Genomic DNA, 17,686 nt, shown 5'->3' on the forward strand with positions numbered 1-17,686 from the left:
AAATGAAATAATGAAAAAATTTGATCGATTGTACAAATCATCGTCATCATAATTTAGATTAATATTGAAAAAAAATCTTTCGGAGTCTTGTCGAATTTCTTTTCGTCGAACATATTTGACCCGATTTTTTGAAATCTCACCCCGCGTTGTTTCTTCCCATAATTACTTGCTGTGTTTTGTCCCTGTGAGTGTCTTTTATGGGAAATTTTCGACTCGCATACCTCAAAGAATTCTCACCAAGTAGCCGGAGCTCGTCTGGCCGCTGGCCGAGTGTTCGACTCGTCCCGTTGAAACCTTATAGCAGCGAATAGAAGCATCGCATCGCATCGGGAGGGTATCGACTCGCAAGACGTCGCGTTGTGTGGTTCGGTTTGGTTCTCGTGTATTTTTCATTGTAATCTCAGGTTACAGAGCGGCTCGCCCTGTGTTACGTTATTACACCGGACTTCCATAGATCGGTCTGAACAAGGCGCCGGTGCGGTTCGGTCAAGCCCTCTTTTTCCCTGTCGCAGAATCAGGACGCTCCGCGAATTCTGGCCGTCAAAAATCCCCGGAATCATCGACGTGGATTAGCGAGCCGATATTGAACCCGACGCCATTTTGGATAACTTGGAATCGATCTTGAAGCAAGCCGCGCAGAAAAGATCGTGGAAAATAATCCGAAAATATTGTTTTTATCGAAAACCAACGGACTGTGTGACAGTTTCGAAATTAGAATTGATTAACGATTCGATATCGCGGTTGATCTGATAGATTCATCTTTTATACTCTGTGCAAAGAATCGTGGGGCTTGAGAAGGCTGTTTTAAATTTTGACAAATTTTGGGAATCTCCAATTCCTGCAAGGAATTTAACGTAAACTCGTTTTTATTGATGGTTTGAGGAACACTTACGTCAGCTTATAAATTCGCCCACGATCTGACTTAACACGCGAGACTGTAATTCCTGATTTGGGATACCGAATACTCCTCGAAAGATCTGTTCATCGAGTGAAAGCGGCTGGCGAACCGTTCGCAGGAACTCGGATATCTCCGGACACACACGCTGAAAAATTCAGTAACGGGAGGAAAAAATCCGCGACACGTATCGTTCGCGTTTCCTGTATGATAAAATTGTAAAAATATACGAATCACCGTGTTCGCGGGAAATATTCGTCAGAGCAAAGGTGAGTCGCCGCTGTGTGAAGAAGCCTCTTAAAAATCTGTCGTACTAAAAAGTGTGTGTAATGATGACGAGACATTCTGACTCTAGGAATATATTGTGCGCAATAAAGATAGGAATAATAATTATTGAATACGGTAAAAACTGAACAAGATTTCAATTTTTAATTTTTTTTTTCTTCTTCTTCTCTTTTAGTCGCTAAATCTACAACATTCTTGACTGAAATGTTTATTTTAAACCCACCTGCAAATTCCTAGCTGCGTTTTATTTACTATACTTATCGACCGGAAATTTACTGTACGGTGATTTTGTTTCCCGTTAAATACTCGATTACTATTTTGTTTCTTTTTTTTTTTTTTTTGTTTCGTCCTCGAGAGAAGAGCGGTGAATTTTTTTGAAACGCATAATTGAAGTTTTCCGTCGATTATTCACGCGTTAATCGGATATTTTCAAAAATTCTTTTACCAATTCAACGAGTTTGTTATTCCAACAAGAAAATACATCCGTTACCTCTGATTTAGATTTTGAAATGTGACCACGTATTGGAAAGAAAGAAGAATGAATTCGTTTTACCGTTTTCTTTCGTTATTTCGTTGGAAAAAGTTTCTATCCAACTGAATCAGCAGAAAATTATACACCCAGCTACGTGTTCGAAAGAATTGAAGATGTTGGCGTTCAACGATTAAAAATCTGTGTCCTACGTATTTAGAATCTCGACGCTGATGTTGCGGAAGAATCGAATAATCGCGAACCATTCCATTGGGAAAAAAAAAAAAAAAACCGAGTATTCGTTGCAATCGCAAGAGGAAATAAAAACTCGTTGGTTATATTTTTTGTACCGAGCAACGGGTTTTCAAAAACAAAATCGGACCTCAAGACGGACGTCCGTCTGTTGATATCAAGTAAAACGATAGCGTAAACAATCGATGAGGACAGCTGTGGTTGAAACGATGTCATATTACATACGTGTGTGCATGTATCGCGTATATGTGCACCATTCACTTCCGGCGAGAAAGTAAACAGTCGCGTTATTCAACTCCTGCAACAATATATCTTACCCGTTGTACGAGTATCCATGAACGTATCAGTCGATAAAATCCCCGCGATTAAACATTAGCTTGTACAACACGATACTGATTGTAAAACAGGTTGCGGACACCGTTCAACACAAAATTGACGGTAATTCGAAGTGCTCAAATCCGGCGATTAATCCGGGAACTGTAACGTTACTTTTTTTTTTTTTTTTTCTTCTTGTTTGTAACTATTCCGGTAACGGGGGTGAAAAAACTCCCCAATCTTGTAAATTCCATCTATCCGGTACATCGAACGTCGAAGGTCCTACGTAGTGTCTCATATTCTTAGTTTTTTGGTAAAGAATCACGTGGGTGAAAAAAAAAACCTTTTTGTTTTTTTTACTTACGAATAACGAAATTGAATTACGGTCGATGTATCGAGACAAAAACGTGAGCTGTTACCTTGCGGGGGGAAATTTGAATTCGTTTGGGATGTTTTTTCACTCCCGGTTGCGGAAATTGGAATACCTTGAAATTTATTTAGTTGCACGTTATACTAAATGTGCATAAAAACGTTTCAGCGAGAGTTTCGAAATCATCGAAAAAGAGAAGAAGTAGAGGAAATAGAAAGGGAACCGAATCGTTTGTCTTCAGCAGCAATGCGTCAATCGTCATCCACGAGTTCCGGTTCCGGTGTGAGATTCGTTTGAGGAAAATTAAGTCATGAGATGAACCCTGAGATGCGGAAGTACACGAAATTCTTTCATTGAAACCGTCAGCCATGGACATTAGCGGTGAGCGGATACCTTTGGTGGAGGGAAAGATGTCGAGGACAGTCAGGGTGTCTTACGCCCTCGGTCACGTATTCAATGACCTGGCAGCCGCGATGTGGTTCTCATACACGCTCCTCTATCTCCAGAGGATAGTTCTTTTCGAGCCGGTAACTGCGGGCGCGATGCTTTTGCTGGGTGAGTTTCAAGCTGGTCCGGAACTTGACTTCGGCCATAGATTTAACCAATTTATGTTGTGAACAAAACGATATGGAAAATAAGAAAAAATACTAATACAGAGATTGATATTTGAGCTATGAGGGTGAAGACGACACTGTTGAATTCGATTGAAATTGTAGATTATCTTTGCAACGCGTGGAAGGAAATAAAAAATGAAATCGATACGTGAATTCGAAGTGAAAGAAAAACCAAAGTTTTAATAAGCTGAGACCAATAATTTGCTGTTTTATGAGCTTTTTTCATTAATGGAAACCTGTCAATTCTCCCGATTTCACGAGGTTTGTTGGTCAATTAATAATTTATAAATAAAATCATGCGAATAACACAAACAATGGCTACGATTTTGGTATTACAAAATCAGAAGGAGACTGAGATTTTTCCAGATTTGCAAAAAAATTGTATAAACTTTTTGTACTTAAAACAGTGGCATTCGAAATTATTTTTCCCAAGGTAATCAGTTGAGATTCTTTCAACAAAGTTCAATTCCAACAACTTTAGTTCCACCGTTTAGACCTTGGTTCCATATTGTTTTTGTGTACTTTAAATATAACCATTTCTGAACTGTGAAAAAAATATCTCATCACCGATCGGACTTCTTCATTCTTCAGGGCAAATCGTGGACGCACTTATGACACCGGTCTTCGGCATCCTGGTAGATCGCTACGGCAGTAAAAAAGCTTGGCACGTGTTGGGCTCGGTCTTGGTCAGCCTGAGCTTCCCCGTGATCTTCGGGACGTTCTTGGACGTAAGAAATCCATCCGCGACCTTCGTCTACGTTGCCAGTATATCCGTATTTCAAACCGGATGGGCCGCCGTTCAGATATCGCACCTTTCGATGATCCCTGCTCTCGCCAGATCTCAGCTGGCCAGAACCGATCTAACAGCAATAAGGCAATTATCATTTTACTCGCCAATCGGCATCGGCCACAAGTCGATGTGTACAACGTACAATCTTAATTATTTTAACCTCTTTTTAACCCAGTCGACATCGTGTGGTACGAAAAAATTCGAGGCTTCTTAAAGTGCTGCCTAATCGTTCGAGTACGCGGAGAAAATTCTTTACGTCTTCCATTTTTGTGGATATGATTACTTTTATCGACCATCACTTTCGGCTTCTGGTTTTCAGATACTCGGCCCAGGTTGGCGCGGCTGTAACAGTCTTCGTGGTGACCTGGATAATCCTTCCAACCCAGGGTGACTCGGTTGTCCAGGTGACGATAAACGACGCGTACAAATTTCGGGTGAGTTTCGATGCTCGCATACGTGAACACCAAGACGAAGTCGTGAGCCTGGAAAAACATCAATTGATCCGTACAATTACCGATTTACAGAACATCGTGATAATCTGCACTGTGATCGGAGTGACGGCGAGTGTCTGCTTCCACGTCTTCCTCAAGGCGAGACACCTGGAGGACGGCTGCATCCCGCAGAGTCTGCAGAGTGACAAGAACGGCGATCGATCACCGCTGAGGAACGCGTCCTTGGCTAGTCGAAGGTACTGGTCAGGAACTACCCTCCTTTTAAGGGTGGCCCTCCTCTACGTCGCGAGCCGGCTATTCATCACCCTCGCGATGGTCTACCTGCCACTTTACATCGAGGAGTCCGCCGTTGGTGGAAAAGAAGCTCTGGCCACCGTTCCATTGGCTTCATATCTCGCCTCCTTCGTCGCGGCGCTTTGCCTGAAGCACATGAACAGGTCCTGCGGCACTAAGGTTCAGACCGCAGTTTGATAAGTGATCGGAAATTAAGAATGACGATGATTGGTTCCAAAAATTAATCGGCAGATTTTTTAAGGCCTGTTATCTCATCGGAGCACTGATCGGTATCCTGGCCTCCTTGATCATAGAATTCGCCGGAAGCAGCACGGGGGTCGTTTACCTTGTGGCCGTTTTGATTGGGAGCGGAAGTTCCATCACCATGGTCACGTCTCTCAGCGTGACCGCTGAACTGATCGGACCACGAACGGAACGCAGTGCTCTTGTCTACTCGGTAGTGACGTTCTTGGACAAAGTGGTCACTGGGCTGGTGGTGATACTCATCGAGAAATTGTGAGTCATACCTACACGCGTTATGCTACAAGAATGTCAACAACTACTGTTCATGTCACTATGAGAAAAAAACATTGCTCGTTTCTTGGTACCTGCCACATGATCGTAATGTTTTGTGATCAGATACTGTCAAGAATATTTCAAATTATGGTCTGTGGAAATTCACATTGCATTTTTACTGGATACCTCCCACATGATTACGATGTTTTGTGATGAAATACTGTTGGGACGACTCCAAATTATGGTCTGTGTACGTCCGCATTGAATTTTTTCTGGATACCTCCTACATGATTACGATGTTTTATGATCAGACACTGTTAGGATCACTCCAAATTGTGGTCTGTGGAAGTCGATGTCGCATTCTTGCTGGATACTTCCTAGATGAACACATTTTTTTGTGATCAGATACCGTTGGGATGACTTCAAACGATGGTTTATGGAATTTCACATCGCCTTTTTCCTTACACCGTACGATTGCGATTTTACTGACTTATGTTCTCCCTCCGCATTAACAGGAGATGCTTGGACAAGGGTTTGTGCCCCAGCTACTACCGGGACACCTTGTCAGTCGTTTGTGCAGCCTCGATGCTCCTGGGACTTCTCGCGTTAGCGTCTGTCGCGAGATGTCTGACTTGACGGCCAAGCTTCCTTCCAATTATGCACAACCCCTGAGAGTCAGCCCTCTGCGTTATTACCGAATTCAGCACCAATTACCTGGCCAAGTCCTCCGTGTCAAAAGCCTGCCAGGGAATCAACTACTCGACGACAATTACAACTGCACCCCGAATTTATTATTAGAAAATTGATAATCTTCATGGCGATTTTGTTTCGGCCTTAGCAGAAACCGTAAGTTTAATCGTATTTGAGATTGGATTTCCAAGATAAATTATACCGACAACGATAAATGTGTAATGATAAAATCTGCAGCGATTATATGACAATTTATACCACACAAAATACATAGAATTTTAACGGAATTTCAACTCTGGTTCGATTCTAAACTTACCAGAAAGAAAAAAAATATTAATTCAAATCTGTCTCCTTTCGTGCTGCCTCCCTCCATTTTTCGAAATTTTAGGAAAAATTCTACGTCATGATGAATCGCGAGATGTTTTCAAGCCTGGATTTCATTTCAGAAGAACAGTCGGCGAATCCATGAAGGAAATCGGCATTGTTCGAGTCAACAAACATTAATCATACTTGCTATACTTGTTATTGCGATTCAACTTAACACTCAACACTCGCTGGTATTTCCATTCTTCAAATCTAAGTGATTCACTGATAAAAACGTTGGCTAATCGCGGCAATTTTTTTAACTCTTTTTATCTCCGAGAACAGATTCTGTAATCGATTGTCGACCACAAAAGAGACTAATTGGAGAAGATTTCAGAGAAAACAGTGAAAAAAACAAGTTATATTTCTTAAAAATTGAGGAGCGCGTAGATTCAAATATGGCATTGTGCAATTCCCCATCGATGTTAAATCTTTTTCTTTTTTTTTTTTATTCTATATAGAATATATTGAAGGACAATACCATGTTTGACGTAGGATCGTTATAATCTTCATTTTATTATTACTAATTCACATATTCGTTATGTCGGATTTGGCACTTACGTAACTCAGGTGCCAGTCGTTATACCGAAGCTTTGTCAGCCACAGAGGAATTTTTATCTACACAGACAGATCGGAATATACTTGTGCACATTTGTATCGGTTAAAAATCGCTCATATGCCAGTCATTACAATCTGTTACCGCATCACCAAAGGTCGCGATTAGTCTATCAACAACCACGGTCTTCTCCGATGAGTACATAATCATGATCTAAAATATTTCTATGTACACACTGAGAAAAATTTCATTTGTTACAGTAACTAGAAAATTAATTTCCATTTTGTACCTGGAACTATATTTTTCGATTGTGGTGAAAAATGAAAATAGTTAAGGACTGACCGGTAACCGGAACTAAAAGTTTCTCTCAGTGCGGTGACAAAGTTCCAACAGTTTTTTTTTTTTTTTTCTCTACAGGATGGATGTACAAGAATTTCACGAAGAATTGCGTAGTTAGGATTTTGCGTCGATGTCAATACGTCGACTTGGAGCTAATGCAGTCGATCGATTTTCAAACCGTTCCAAAAATAATACCCCAAGTCCTAATCGATGTCCGTGATAAAATGTAGCAAAGCATTATACACACGGTATTCGTTTCCAACTCAACGTTTCGCGTGTTGCCGCAGTTTTTTTCTATTATCTTTGTTTGCGCAAGCGGAAAACGTGTATAACGAGTTAAACGGTATCTCGTACATTTGATTCATCATCCGCGAAAATTCCGCTGACATGCCTGTTGAATAATGCGCGAAGTTATGTTAAATTTCGCAATGCTTCTTTGTTCTTTCCCTGATATGAATATTGCGATTTTTCCCCCATCGAGTTGGGCGGAAAATGGGGAACATATCAAAGTTAGGAAAAGAAATGTCAGGATGAAGCGAGAAGTTGGAAAAAAGGAAAAAGCTGAACTCATATCGAACGTAAGATTAAAAAAGAAACTTTAAAAAATGAGAAGAAAAAAAAAAAAAACGGGGAATAAAATTATACAGAGCCAAAAATAATTTTATTCCCACTCGCTTTTCGAAATGAGATATATTTTTTATTTTTTTTTTTTTTTTTTTGCCCCGTAACATTTTTGTACAGTATCTGTTTATCGTACGATATTTGACCATTCTACTAAAAATGTGACACGCTGTGAATGTTTTAATCCTGCATACGTAAGTATGATTTGATACGTGTGGATATATGACGAGCTGATCCGAATTGGTTTCAATTTTGCGACAACTTAAAGCGGATCTTAATCAGCCTAGGACTTTCTATAATCACGTATGATTACGTGTCTATTCCTGACGTAACCGGCAAGTGTCACAGAACGCCTTGGACCATAGTACATATTTACGTTACGTAAACAATACCACGTTACGTAAACAATACAACATTACGTAAACAATACCACGTTTCGTACTTATCAAATACTTGATTCTCAGGCAAGTACACTTGTGCAAATGGATTCTGAAATAGTGGCCAACTTTTTCGAAAAGTTACTTTTTTCAATCGTCCAAAATTTCCGTTAGCCGTTGATTTTGTTTTTTTAAACGTAAAAAGTTTTAATCAAAAAATTAAATTTAATTGTCAATGTATTATTTTTTCATTAGAAACCTGGGCCGAATCTGCATTGCCAACGTAAGTACCTTGTCGAAAAAGTTAGTCGTCTCATATTCCATTTCCCCTAATATACAAACAGTACGTTATGCAATGTTCCAGACGTTTTTGAACAAATCCGCCCAATACTGTCAAAATTTTATCAATTTATGATGCTGAGATAATCTCGGTCAAGCATCAGATACGGGTGATCGTGTTGTTATAACTACGAGGTTCTGTCGAAAAAACGACTAGTTACACGCTTGTTCTCACGAACTCAACATGGGCGAGTCGAAGCCGCACAAAATTTGGCTGCTCATAGTTGCCATTATCTTGCCAAACGCTGGCGGATGGGTCGGAGCTGCTCTATGGCAAGACAAGGACTGGTTCGAGGTAAGCTCAACCTTATTCACTTACACCTATGGAAACTTTGACATCACTTACACGCCAGCTTTGGAACGTTGTTACTTGAACAAAATGATGAGAGAAAATTTAGCAAATTCAACACTTCAGACATAGAATCCAATCTTAGTCTTAGCGAAAAATGATGGAGGATGTGGGTGAAATTCTTTCAAGCAAAAAAAGCAAAACAACATTAAATACGTGTACGGGGTCTCTGAGAACCCAAAGTTTTTTCAATCATTCTTCATTTCACTTGCACAAAAAACCCTGATCCAAGCACGCGCACTTTAAAATTTTACGTAAAAGTCGGTTCTGGATTAAACTCCGCTTGCTCACTGATATTTTTTCCAATTTCCACTTCCGTAGACAACAATGGTCTAATTTTTAGCGTTCCGACTTTTCTTAGAGTTTGAATAGATTTAATAATCGAACACTGAAACGTTCGATAATTTTTACACGCTGTAGAACGAGGTTGTGCAACCGTCATGGAGGCCACCAAACTGGCTTTTCCCAGTCGCTTGGACGATAATTTACACATTGATGGGCATCGCTTCTTACTATGTATGGAAAGAATCGCCGAGTAAGGAGAAGCTTTACCTTCCGCTCGGAGTTTACTGTCTACAACTGATCTTCAACTGGTTCTGGACGCCGTTCTTTTTCATCTGGCATCTCATCCTCGTGGTGAGTGGAATTCTAGGGACCAGATTTCCTCGTCGCGTTTTTCATTTTTTTTTTTTTTTGCGAAGTCCGTTTCAATTCACTTGCAATAACAGATATCTGATTTCCGTATCCGTGACTTGTTATTTAAAAACAAACTTTTCTCCTCAGTCGCTGATCGACATCGTGATCCTGTGGGTGCTGATCGTTGTCATGATCTACCTGTTCTTCAGGGTTTCAAAGAAGTCAGCGTTAATGCTGGCCCCGTACATCATTTGGGTAACGATCGCGACTGCTCTGAACGCGAACTATTATCACCTTAACAAGGATCTCTAAGCCTTAGCTGTGATAATTGTGCAATTTATTGTACCTGTTCATAATTATATACTCATGTAACTGCGTTAGAGTAATACACGCGTGCGTAAAGAGTGAATTTTTAACGCACTGCATGGTCCACCGTCTGCTAAAATTTAATGCGCATGCGCTGCGATCCGAGAGCAACCATTTGCCAGGGTGACCAACTGTCTCCAGACTCAAAAATTTTCACAGTTGTAAATCGAACACAACTGACATCGACGACTGTGAAAATTTTTCAAGTCAAACATCGCGGCGAAATGTCGTATAAATTTGTAACGTTTGGTAGCCCTGGCAAACGGTTGCTCTCGGATTACAGCGCATGCGGTAATTAGAAATTCACTCTGTATAATGCTATATGACAAGAGTATGTGAAAAAGGAAAGGGAGCGGACAAACGATTAAGTGACAATCAAATTTTATATGATACTTGTAGGTTTGGTGATAATAAAATTAATTACTGACAAATCAAATTGCGACTAATGAAAACCCAATTCACCAATTACTATAATATTAATCCGCTTATGGTGAGCAGGAATTATATTAACAAGTCTGAATAGCGAATTTTTTAAACAAGCAATCTCGTCATCGTCAGTGGCACGAATGGAATCTTTAGAAACTTTGCACTTACGTAATATAATCACCGGAAACTTCTCTAGGCGGTCAAACACTTTTTGTGTCAACAAATGATAAAGGGTGGGTGGGGGGGGGGGGGGGGGGGGGGAACTGAGAAGACGTTTCAGCAAAGTCATCGACAAGCATCACATAACATTTCGATACGGTTTACCTCCAGAGAGCCGGTGCAAAGTTTGCTTGAAAATTCTGATGAGATCATTGACTCTTTGTCGAAGTGTCGTCATAAGTCCTTCTTTTCATCTTACCGTATTACAAGACTTATTCCGATGCTCTGATAGATTACTTCAACTACACTTGTACGCACATTTAGGGCTGCCCTAATGATTATTGAATAAAGTTTCCGAGGTTAATCATGTTTTACGCTTATCTGACACGGTAAATATTGTGAATCATCTTACTGTAATCGAGGGCACACATGACAACGCCGATAATGTAACGTCAGCTGATATCGATTAATATTTTAAGGTTCCGCGTTACTGTGTTCTTATCAAAATTTATTCCGACATCGCGATACTTTGAAAACGAGAACCGCTGAACGCCGACTGACATCTCGTGGCTGTTGCCAGAACCTCGATTGATTGTTCAATTTATTTATAAAGGCTTATCGTCAGAGTTATGCTTTCGTTGCATTGTCATATGAAATTAAACTGGTTGATTTTCTCTCTAATTCGATGTTATCGCAACGATACGGATGTTGAAAATTATTTTCAACCATGCGCCATTTCTATCTAAATACGAAGCAGTTATATATAGGTGTATATATATACATATACATATACGCTAGGGGGTACAATTATGGGGTATGCTAGTACAGGTATTAAAAGGTAGTAAAAATTACATACGTATAATACGTATTTCAAAGGGTTAAATATTCATAGCCATAAAGGCATAAGCGTAGGATGAAGGGTTGAATCTGCATGGGTATAAATTTGGTTATAGTGAAGGGAAGGTGGTGGAAGGAATTAGATATCTTTATAGTATAGAGAGATGTATAAGAATGTATAACGTTGTAATTTATTAGCTATCATGTTGGTTATTGAAATCGGAAGCCCCGATTTGTATAAACATGAAAGGATTGCTAGTAACGGCAGAAATAATGTTATCAATCCAATTTTTTGTTGACAAAATAAAAATCCCGAATGCGATAACATCGTTAAAGGAAATATCACACTTTATCGAGTTTGTACGATTTCACGGTTCATTATCCGCTAGGCATTGAATTATCCTAATAAGACCCTCATTTTTCCGATTAGATCTTGAAAATAAATGAGAATAAAAGAAAATACTTGAACGTCGCTTTTATATTTTCACGTAAAATTTTCTGTACATAACGTAAACAGAACTTGTAGTTTGTGAAACAACGCCTTGTTTTCAGAGCAACAAAATACAGTTGGGCGTAATTTGTCAGTCCCAATGAATTGAAAAAAGAGGAGTTAAAGATTGTTGAAAAATTAGTGGAAAGTTACTAAATCGTCGGTGAATCAGCTTGTGTCGTATTTGAAATCTGAGAAACAGTCTTATAAGGATTTTTGGTGATCTTGCTCAGCAGAGCTCAAACTGTACTTACGGAGAAAATGACGGGTAAATCGTCTTCTTCTTTTTCTTCTTCTTCTTCTTCTTCGCCGTCGAATCAATTATATTAATAAACCGTACACATCTATGTTATGTAAGCAATCCCACGTTTCGCACTTATCGAATGCCCCTGGATTTCTGCATGTAAGTATTACGCCTGTAACGTACTTTCATCTTTTCGACTAATGCATCATACAGTGTCAAAATATTATCAATTAGCGATTTAGAGATTACCTCTGTCTAACTAAAATCAGCCCTGGGGGCTCGTTGCGTTATAACTAGATCGTATCGCCGTAAGGACGTCCAGTTCAACGTCAATTCTCACTGACTAAGGATGGGCGAAAAGAAACCGGACAACATTTGGATATTCCTCGTTGCCGTTGTGCTACCAAATGCCGGCGGATTGGTTGGAGCCTCTCTCTGGCAGGACAGAGATTGGTTTGAGGTAAGCATTTCGCAAATTTTATCCACCTCTACACATTTTCTTCTTTTTTTTTTTTTTTCTCTCTTTTCTCTACTCCGTACGTGAACTGCGGAGCGTGAATCCATCATTTATAGACATTCCGTTGTCAAACCGAAAGAGTCGAAAATACTCACCGTCTTAAATATTTCCTGAAATCTTTAAGAACTTGGTCAAATTTTTTCATCGTTTCATATTTCAGCGCTAATTTTAGTTTATCGGTACAGTAACTACTTGATTCACATTTCTTTTTTTTTTATTTATCTGTTGCTCATCTATTATCTTATGGTATTTCATTTCACCTTCGTAGTAATTCTTCGTAAAAAAATCTGCAAACGGTTGTTATTAAATCGTTTAGCAAAATATCTAAGGTGCTATGCTTTGGTTATATAATTCTTGAAAAATTACGCACCGTGTGAAATGAAAATTTTTCTAGATCTTAGCACGACATTCAGCGAACCTGTTACAGAATTGGCTTTACTCTTTATGCATTTGAACATGTTCAATTTCACCGTGATTCGAAATTGACTTGAATAATCACAAAATCACACTATTTTCTACTTCTTCAATGTCGATTCAACAAATCACATTCCTACCATCACGGATGATTCTTTCGCAGATCATATATGAGTGAATTTTGCTGAAAAGTGACCTTTATTGAAAATAAAACTCTCTCGAACGGATTATGGGATTTATTATCGGTGTAAAATTTTTCCCACCAGAACGAAGTAACGCACCCGTCATGGAGGCCACCAAACTGGCTTTTCCCAGTCGCTTGGACGTTGATATACTCTCTAATGGGGATCGGATCGTACTACGTCTGGAAGCATGGCGAGGGTAAAAACCTCTGGATCGCGCTCGGAGTTTACTGCGTTCAGCTGATCCTCAACTGGTTCTGGACGCCGTTCTTCTTCGTCTGGCATCTTTTGCTCTGGGTTGGTATAATTCTCAGGATCGGACCTCTCCGATTCGTTACTTTCGTATCGAATTAATGCTCGTTTACAAATATTTTTCAACTACATTATCTGTAAATAATTATTCTTCGTGATTTCCCTTCCCCATTCTATAATTCTCCCCAGTGCTAGATCCACTTGCCGTATTGAAAATACGCTTTTCCGCACTTTTGACCAATTGCACAGATCTACGATGAAAAAGTTTTCCGGATACTTGCACATGATATATTCAATTTTTGGTCTACCGATACAAAACATCAACTCCGTTTTTACATATCACATAATGATTTTATTATTTTATTATATTATACACGGAGAGATACATTTCTCAGGATAACTCTGGCAAAATGAATATTTTTCAATAAGATTCAAAGGAGTGAGCAATCTAGTCAATTCATGTTTACTTCGTTGGTATGAAAATTCAGAGTTTGATAATGCGGCAAGCTCAGAAAAAAATGCCTGGAATTCTTTCAAAACTGTTGTTTCTAAATTTTTAGGCAACGTAAAATATCCTAATTGTTAAAATATTGACCAAGAAGTGTTCAGCAACTATGAAAGTTAGCGTATAATATGAGCTTGAAAGTTCACTGTATATTATATTGGCCCTAGTTTTTATATTATTGTAGTATTGTTAAAGTTTCTAATATAATCCTGATTTTATACCTAAATTCTACGTTTTCAAACACGTAAAGTCACGGAAAATTGAGTCGATAAGAAAAAAAAAAAAAAACAAGTTTGTAGCTTTGTAGTATTATGTGAAAATGTCGATAAAATAGGTAGTTAAAAACAATTTCAAAAAAACTGCGCTTACACCCAGGGTCGTTGAGATCAAATCTTACTAAGACTATTCAAATATCAAGGGCAAGAAGACGACTGTTAACCAGTGTAATCAAAACTTTAGATACAGGTAGTTTTATTCGATTTGACCTGCAGTTTACACCTATTTTTTATATAACAAAGTTTCAGCTAAATGTGACATGTGTGTATGTGACGTGGTATATATCAAACGAATCTCGTTTTATATTACATTCAGGACTACTTTCACGTATAGTAACAATCCGGTAAAAGAACTTTTAGAAAAAGAATAAATAAATAAATAAACGCAGGCCTGTTCTATTTAACAATTTTCCTCCACAGTCGCTGGTCGTGATCGTGATCCTGTGGGTGCTGATCGCCCTTACGATCTACGTGTTCTACAGGGTGAACGTAAAAGCGGCGTGCTTCCTGATTCCCTACATCGCCTGGGTCACAGTGGCTACCGGTCTCAACTCTCATTATTATCACCTCAATAAGGACCTCTGAAGCAAATTTTTTTATTATGTAATTTACCGTACCTGTACACGTGCCTGTATGACCAGTTGAAACGATATGTATGTTACGTAAATGAAAAACACGCGAGCCTTGGTTTTTATACCTATATGATGTATAATAGATCCAGTGATAATAAAGAAAAGTTACGTAAAAAATGAATAATCGATTTGAACGTGAACGTTGATTACAGGCGGAATTTTATCTTCCTACATTTGACACTGCCGGATTAATCCCGTTAGTGAGTCATTGATGAACGAGTAATGATGAATCCTCAAAATTTAAACAACAGTCTTCGAAGCAGCGGCTTGTTTCGCAATTATACATAGTTGATAATTCATCGGAACATCATTTAGCGACGTAGATTCTATTTTTTCACTATGCTGTCATGAAAAACGTCGGATTTATCAGTTATACCCACATTTGCGTGAATAAATATCACTATTACGCAGCGTTTCATTCTTTATCGTAATAAATCACAGTGCGAACGTACAAAATCATTGCCGTTTTTCAACCGTATTGGAAATTTGCACAGTATACAAAATCTGCGTCCAATTGTACTGCGCTGATCATACGTAATTATATTACGTTGAATTCATAGTCAAGCGAATCAAGTTTCAGAAGTCGGAAGCTTTGCGAAAACTTGCATGCACACGGTAATAAACAACTGAAACAATGGCGTTTATGACATTGCACGACGCTTGCAGATCGCAGGCAACCCGACAGGCTGCGATGTTCACGCATCGTTGGATTGATTTGGCTAACAAGACGTAGGGGTAAATTTCACGGACTAAATTCTCGGTTTCTTAGGTGTTACCCAAGAGTGCGGTCACTGATCAGCAATTCTTGCCACAATTTTCTTTGGCCTGAAATAGCGTTCGACATCAAGCGAGTGCTGAAAATAATTGCAGAGCCAAAATAGAACTCGAAGCGTGCAATTGCAACATGGCCGACTGCACTGACGTCGCTGCAATTTTATTTCGGCTTTGTGATTATTTCCAGGAGTCTACAAGTTTTGAATGACAATAGTTATAGCTAAAAGATGATTTTACCCTTATTGTTTTCAATTAGCTCTGTGCGGAAATACCTGTATGAAAATTAAATAAGGTTTGGCTTGAATGCGTCGTATAACAGCAGAAATTTCATTAGTTCTATAAAACGAGAAGTCGCTGAAATTTTCTTCCACAAATTTCACGAAAAATTCGACCAAATTTTGCGAATTGGGAGGTTTTCGTAACCATTCTTCAAAACCCGCAGAGTAAAATAATGAGAAAATTTTCGATTTTCACTGCAAATACAGGCAATACGTATTTGTCCGTGAAAATCATGCGAAAAAATTGGGGTAAAATACCCGAAATATTAAATTTCGCAGGATTTTCCCAAGAATCAGTTGACACCAGACTAGAAAGGATCTGGAAGGTATAAGGGGGTGCGACTCTATCTGACCATGACCGATGACGCGTTGATTAACGCACCGGAGTGATCTAATCGTGAGATACGAAGGTTCGTGATATTATAACTAGATAGTAACGCAGGTAGGATGATCAGTTTAACTGGGATTTTCGCGCATTCAATATGGAAGAGAAAAGAGCCGATAATGTCTGGATTTTCCTTGCCGCCATTGTGGTGCCGAATCTTGGTGGTTGGGTCGGCTTTTCCTTCTGGACGGAAAATGAACAGTTTGAGGTAGCCCTTCAATTATGGTCCAGTTATTAATCAAGCCTCAAAAGGCTTAACCCGAGTCCAGTACGCTGTGTGCCGAACAAAATGTTTCGGTACAGTCGATATGAGTAGAAAAAAAAAAAAATTGTTTCCTACTAGAATCGCATCGGTCATCCATCATGGAGGTTTCCAAATTGGATATTCCCCATAGTTTGGACGGTCATGTACACGCTGATGGGAATTGCGTCGTATTACGTGTGGAAGGAAGGACAGGATAGGAAAAAGCTCTGGATACCTTTCGCAGCGTACACTTGTCAACTGATCGTCAACTGGTTTTGGACCCCGCTCTTTTTTATCTGGGTTTTAGTACTTGCGGTGAGTATAAGTTAATTGCAGGTTATTCATCTACCGTTTTTTTTTTAATTCAGCCTCACGAGCCGTGCAAGATTGATGTTGTAGCGTTATGTATTGAACACAAAGAAGTCTTTCCATAAACGCGCAATGTCTTATCATTAGCTGGATAAATTATGGTGTTATAAGATAATGTTTGCCTTCTTTTTCAGTGTTTACAAGCATTCTCAATTTCCTACAATGTTCCACATTTTTTTTTTCCTCAGGCCCTGATCAATATCGTTATCCTGTGGGTCATAGTCTTCGTTACGATCGTTCTATTCTACAGGGTTACAAGGAAGGCAGCGCTTTTCATGATACCTTATCTCGTTTGGGTCACGATTCTCATAGCGCAAACTTCGCACTACCATTACATCAACCCGGAACTATGAGCCATTTATTAATTGTGTAATTTATACCGTACCGTTGGCATATTTTTTAATGCTTAATACATATCACACGAATATGAATCAGTATGCCGGACTAATTTTTGATATGATAATAATGTGTAATGCGAGAGAATAAATTTGAGGTAATGCAATACCAGTTGAAACTTGTCTTTATAATATTTTTCGATAAAAAAGAAACTGAAACTTAATAAAACCTTTTACTAATTGTGTGCAAAAATCCGACCTTGTAATCTATAAATACCCGCGTGCACGAAAAAAAAAAAAATAAATTAATAAACAAACGTTAAAGATTTACACATCTTACTTACTAAAGTGTTTTGAGCGTGCCGTCACGTGACAGATTTAAGAGTTTTCACGAGGATCTATTTCATTCTTTTGCAAAACTTTAAATCCATTTAAACGTTGTCGTAAAATGGTCGTGCTATTGTCGTTAATTGCGGTCTGGTCATCTCACAATCCGTCCGA

General features: G+C 39.0%; 4 protein-coding genes and 1 long non-coding RNA gene across 6 annotated transcripts; 4 read left to right on the forward strand and 1 right to left on the reverse strand.

Annotated features, from left to right (window-relative positions):
- Nucleotides 1-330: 330 nt before the first annotated feature.
- Nucleotides 331-6,037, forward strand: LOC107224195 (major facilitator superfamily domain-containing protein 12). 2 transcript variants are annotated; one of them, XM_046739478.1, is made up of 8 exons: nucleotides 331-1,164; nucleotides 2,755-3,141; nucleotides 3,792-4,074; nucleotides 4,310-4,424; nucleotides 4,515-4,895; nucleotides 4,978-5,231; nucleotides 5,355-5,481; nucleotides 5,747-6,037. In XM_046739478.1, the coding sequence occupies exons 2-8, from the start codon at nucleotides 2,955-2,957 to the stop codon at nucleotides 6,035-6,037; spliced, it is 1,638 nt and encodes a 545-aa protein (XP_046595434.1). In that variant the 5' UTR covers nucleotides 331-1,164; nucleotides 2,755-2,954. The 2 variants fall into 2 exon arrangements, with proteins under 2 accessions (XP_046595434.1, XP_015519650.1); XM_015664164.2 differs by lacking the exon at nucleotides 5,355-5,481 and having other exon boundaries at nucleotides 333-1,164; nucleotides 5,747-5,884.
- Nucleotides 3,354-4,314, reverse strand: LOC124294448. The gene is made up of 2 exons (XR_006904315.1): nucleotides 4,151-4,314; nucleotides 3,354-4,060 (listed from the first exon to the last, which is right to left on the reverse strand). It is a non-coding gene; the product is annotated as an uncharacterized LOC124294448 (long non-coding RNA).
- Nucleotides 6,038-8,092: 2,055 nt separating the features above from the next.
- LOC107224189 (tryptophan-rich protein TspO) lies at nucleotides 8,093-10,303 on the forward strand. The gene is made up of 3 exons (XM_015664157.2): nucleotides 8,093-8,811; nucleotides 9,286-9,501; nucleotides 9,649-10,303. Exons 1-3 carry the CDS (start codon nucleotides 8,701-8,703, stop codon nucleotides 9,811-9,813), a joined length of 492 nt encoding a protein of 163 aa, XP_015519643.1. The 5' UTR covers nucleotides 8,093-8,700; the 3' UTR covers nucleotides 9,814-10,303.
- Nucleotides 10,304-12,325: 2,022 nt separating this feature from the next.
- On the forward strand, nucleotides 12,326-14,921 carry LOC107224193 (tryptophan-rich sensory protein). Its single transcript, XM_015664159.2, has 3 exons — nucleotides 12,326-12,483; nucleotides 13,221-13,433; nucleotides 14,589-14,921. The coding sequence occupies exons 1-3, from the start codon at nucleotides 12,373-12,375 to the stop codon at nucleotides 14,751-14,753; spliced, it is 489 nt and encodes a 162-aa protein (XP_015519645.1). The 5' UTR covers nucleotides 12,326-12,372; the 3' UTR covers nucleotides 14,754-14,921.
- A 1,392-nt stretch (nucleotides 14,922-16,313) lies between these two features.
- Nucleotides 16,314-17,413, forward strand: LOC107224192 (tryptophan-rich protein TspO). Its single transcript, XM_015664158.2, has 3 exons — nucleotides 16,314-16,445; nucleotides 16,581-16,796; nucleotides 17,039-17,413. The coding sequence occupies exons 1-3, from the start codon at nucleotides 16,335-16,337 to the stop codon at nucleotides 17,201-17,203; spliced, it is 492 nt and encodes a 163-aa protein (XP_015519644.2). The 5' UTR covers nucleotides 16,314-16,334; the 3' UTR covers nucleotides 17,204-17,413.
- Nucleotides 17,414-17,686: the final 273 nt, after the last annotated feature.

This window comes from Neodiprion lecontei, chromosome 5 (genome assembly GCF_021901455.1).
Source record: "Neodiprion lecontei isolate iyNeoLeco1 chromosome 5, iyNeoLeco1.1, whole genome shotgun sequence".
Classification (NCBI taxonomy): Eukaryota; Metazoa; Arthropoda; class Insecta; order Hymenoptera; family Diprionidae; genus Neodiprion; species Neodiprion lecontei.

Bases quoted from the DNA above. Each gene is read 5' to 3' on its own strand.
- LOC107224195 (XM_046739478.1), top strand. From the start codon at position 2,955: ATGGACATTAGCGGTGAGCGGATACCTTTGGTGGAGGGAAAGATGTCG. The intron at 4,425-4,514 runs GTGAGTTTCGAT...ACCGATTTACAG, and splicing joins ACGACGCGTACAAATTTCGG to AACATCGTGATAATCTGCAC. The intron at 4,896-4,977 runs GTTCAGACCGCA...AGATTTTTTAAG, and splicing joins ACAGGTCCTGCGGCACTAAG to GCCTGTTATCTCATCGGAGC.
- LOC107224189 (XM_015664157.2), top strand. From the start codon at position 8,701: ATGGGCGAGTCGAAGCCGCACAAAATTTGGCTGCTCATAGTTGCCATT. The intron at 8,812-9,285 runs GTAAGCTCAACC...TACACGCTGTAG, and splicing joins AAGACAAGGACTGGTTCGAG to AACGAGGTTGTGCAACCGTC. The intron at 9,502-9,648 runs GTGAGTGGAATT...TTTTCTCCTCAG, and splicing joins TCTGGCATCTCATCCTCGTG to TCGCTGATCGACATCGTGAT.
- LOC107224193 (XM_015664159.2), top strand. From the start codon at position 12,373: ATGGGCGAAAAGAAACCGGACAACATTTGGATATTCCTCGTTGCCGTT. The intron at 12,484-13,220 runs GTAAGCATTTCG...TTTTCCCACCAG, and splicing joins AGGACAGAGATTGGTTTGAG to AACGAAGTAACGCACCCGTC. The intron at 13,434-14,588 runs GTTGGTATAATT...TTTCCTCCACAG, and splicing joins TCTGGCATCTTTTGCTCTGG to TCGCTGGTCGTGATCGTGAT.
- LOC107224192 (XM_015664158.2), top strand. From the start codon at position 16,335: ATGGAAGAGAAAAGAGCCGATAATGTCTGGATTTTCCTTGCCGCCATT. The intron at 16,446-16,580 runs GTAGCCCTTCAA...GTTTCCTACTAG, and splicing joins CGGAAAATGAACAGTTTGAG to AATCGCATCGGTCATCCATC. The intron at 16,797-17,038 runs GTGAGTATAAGT...TTTTTTCCTCAG, and splicing joins TCTGGGTTTTAGTACTTGCG to GCCCTGATCAATATCGTTAT.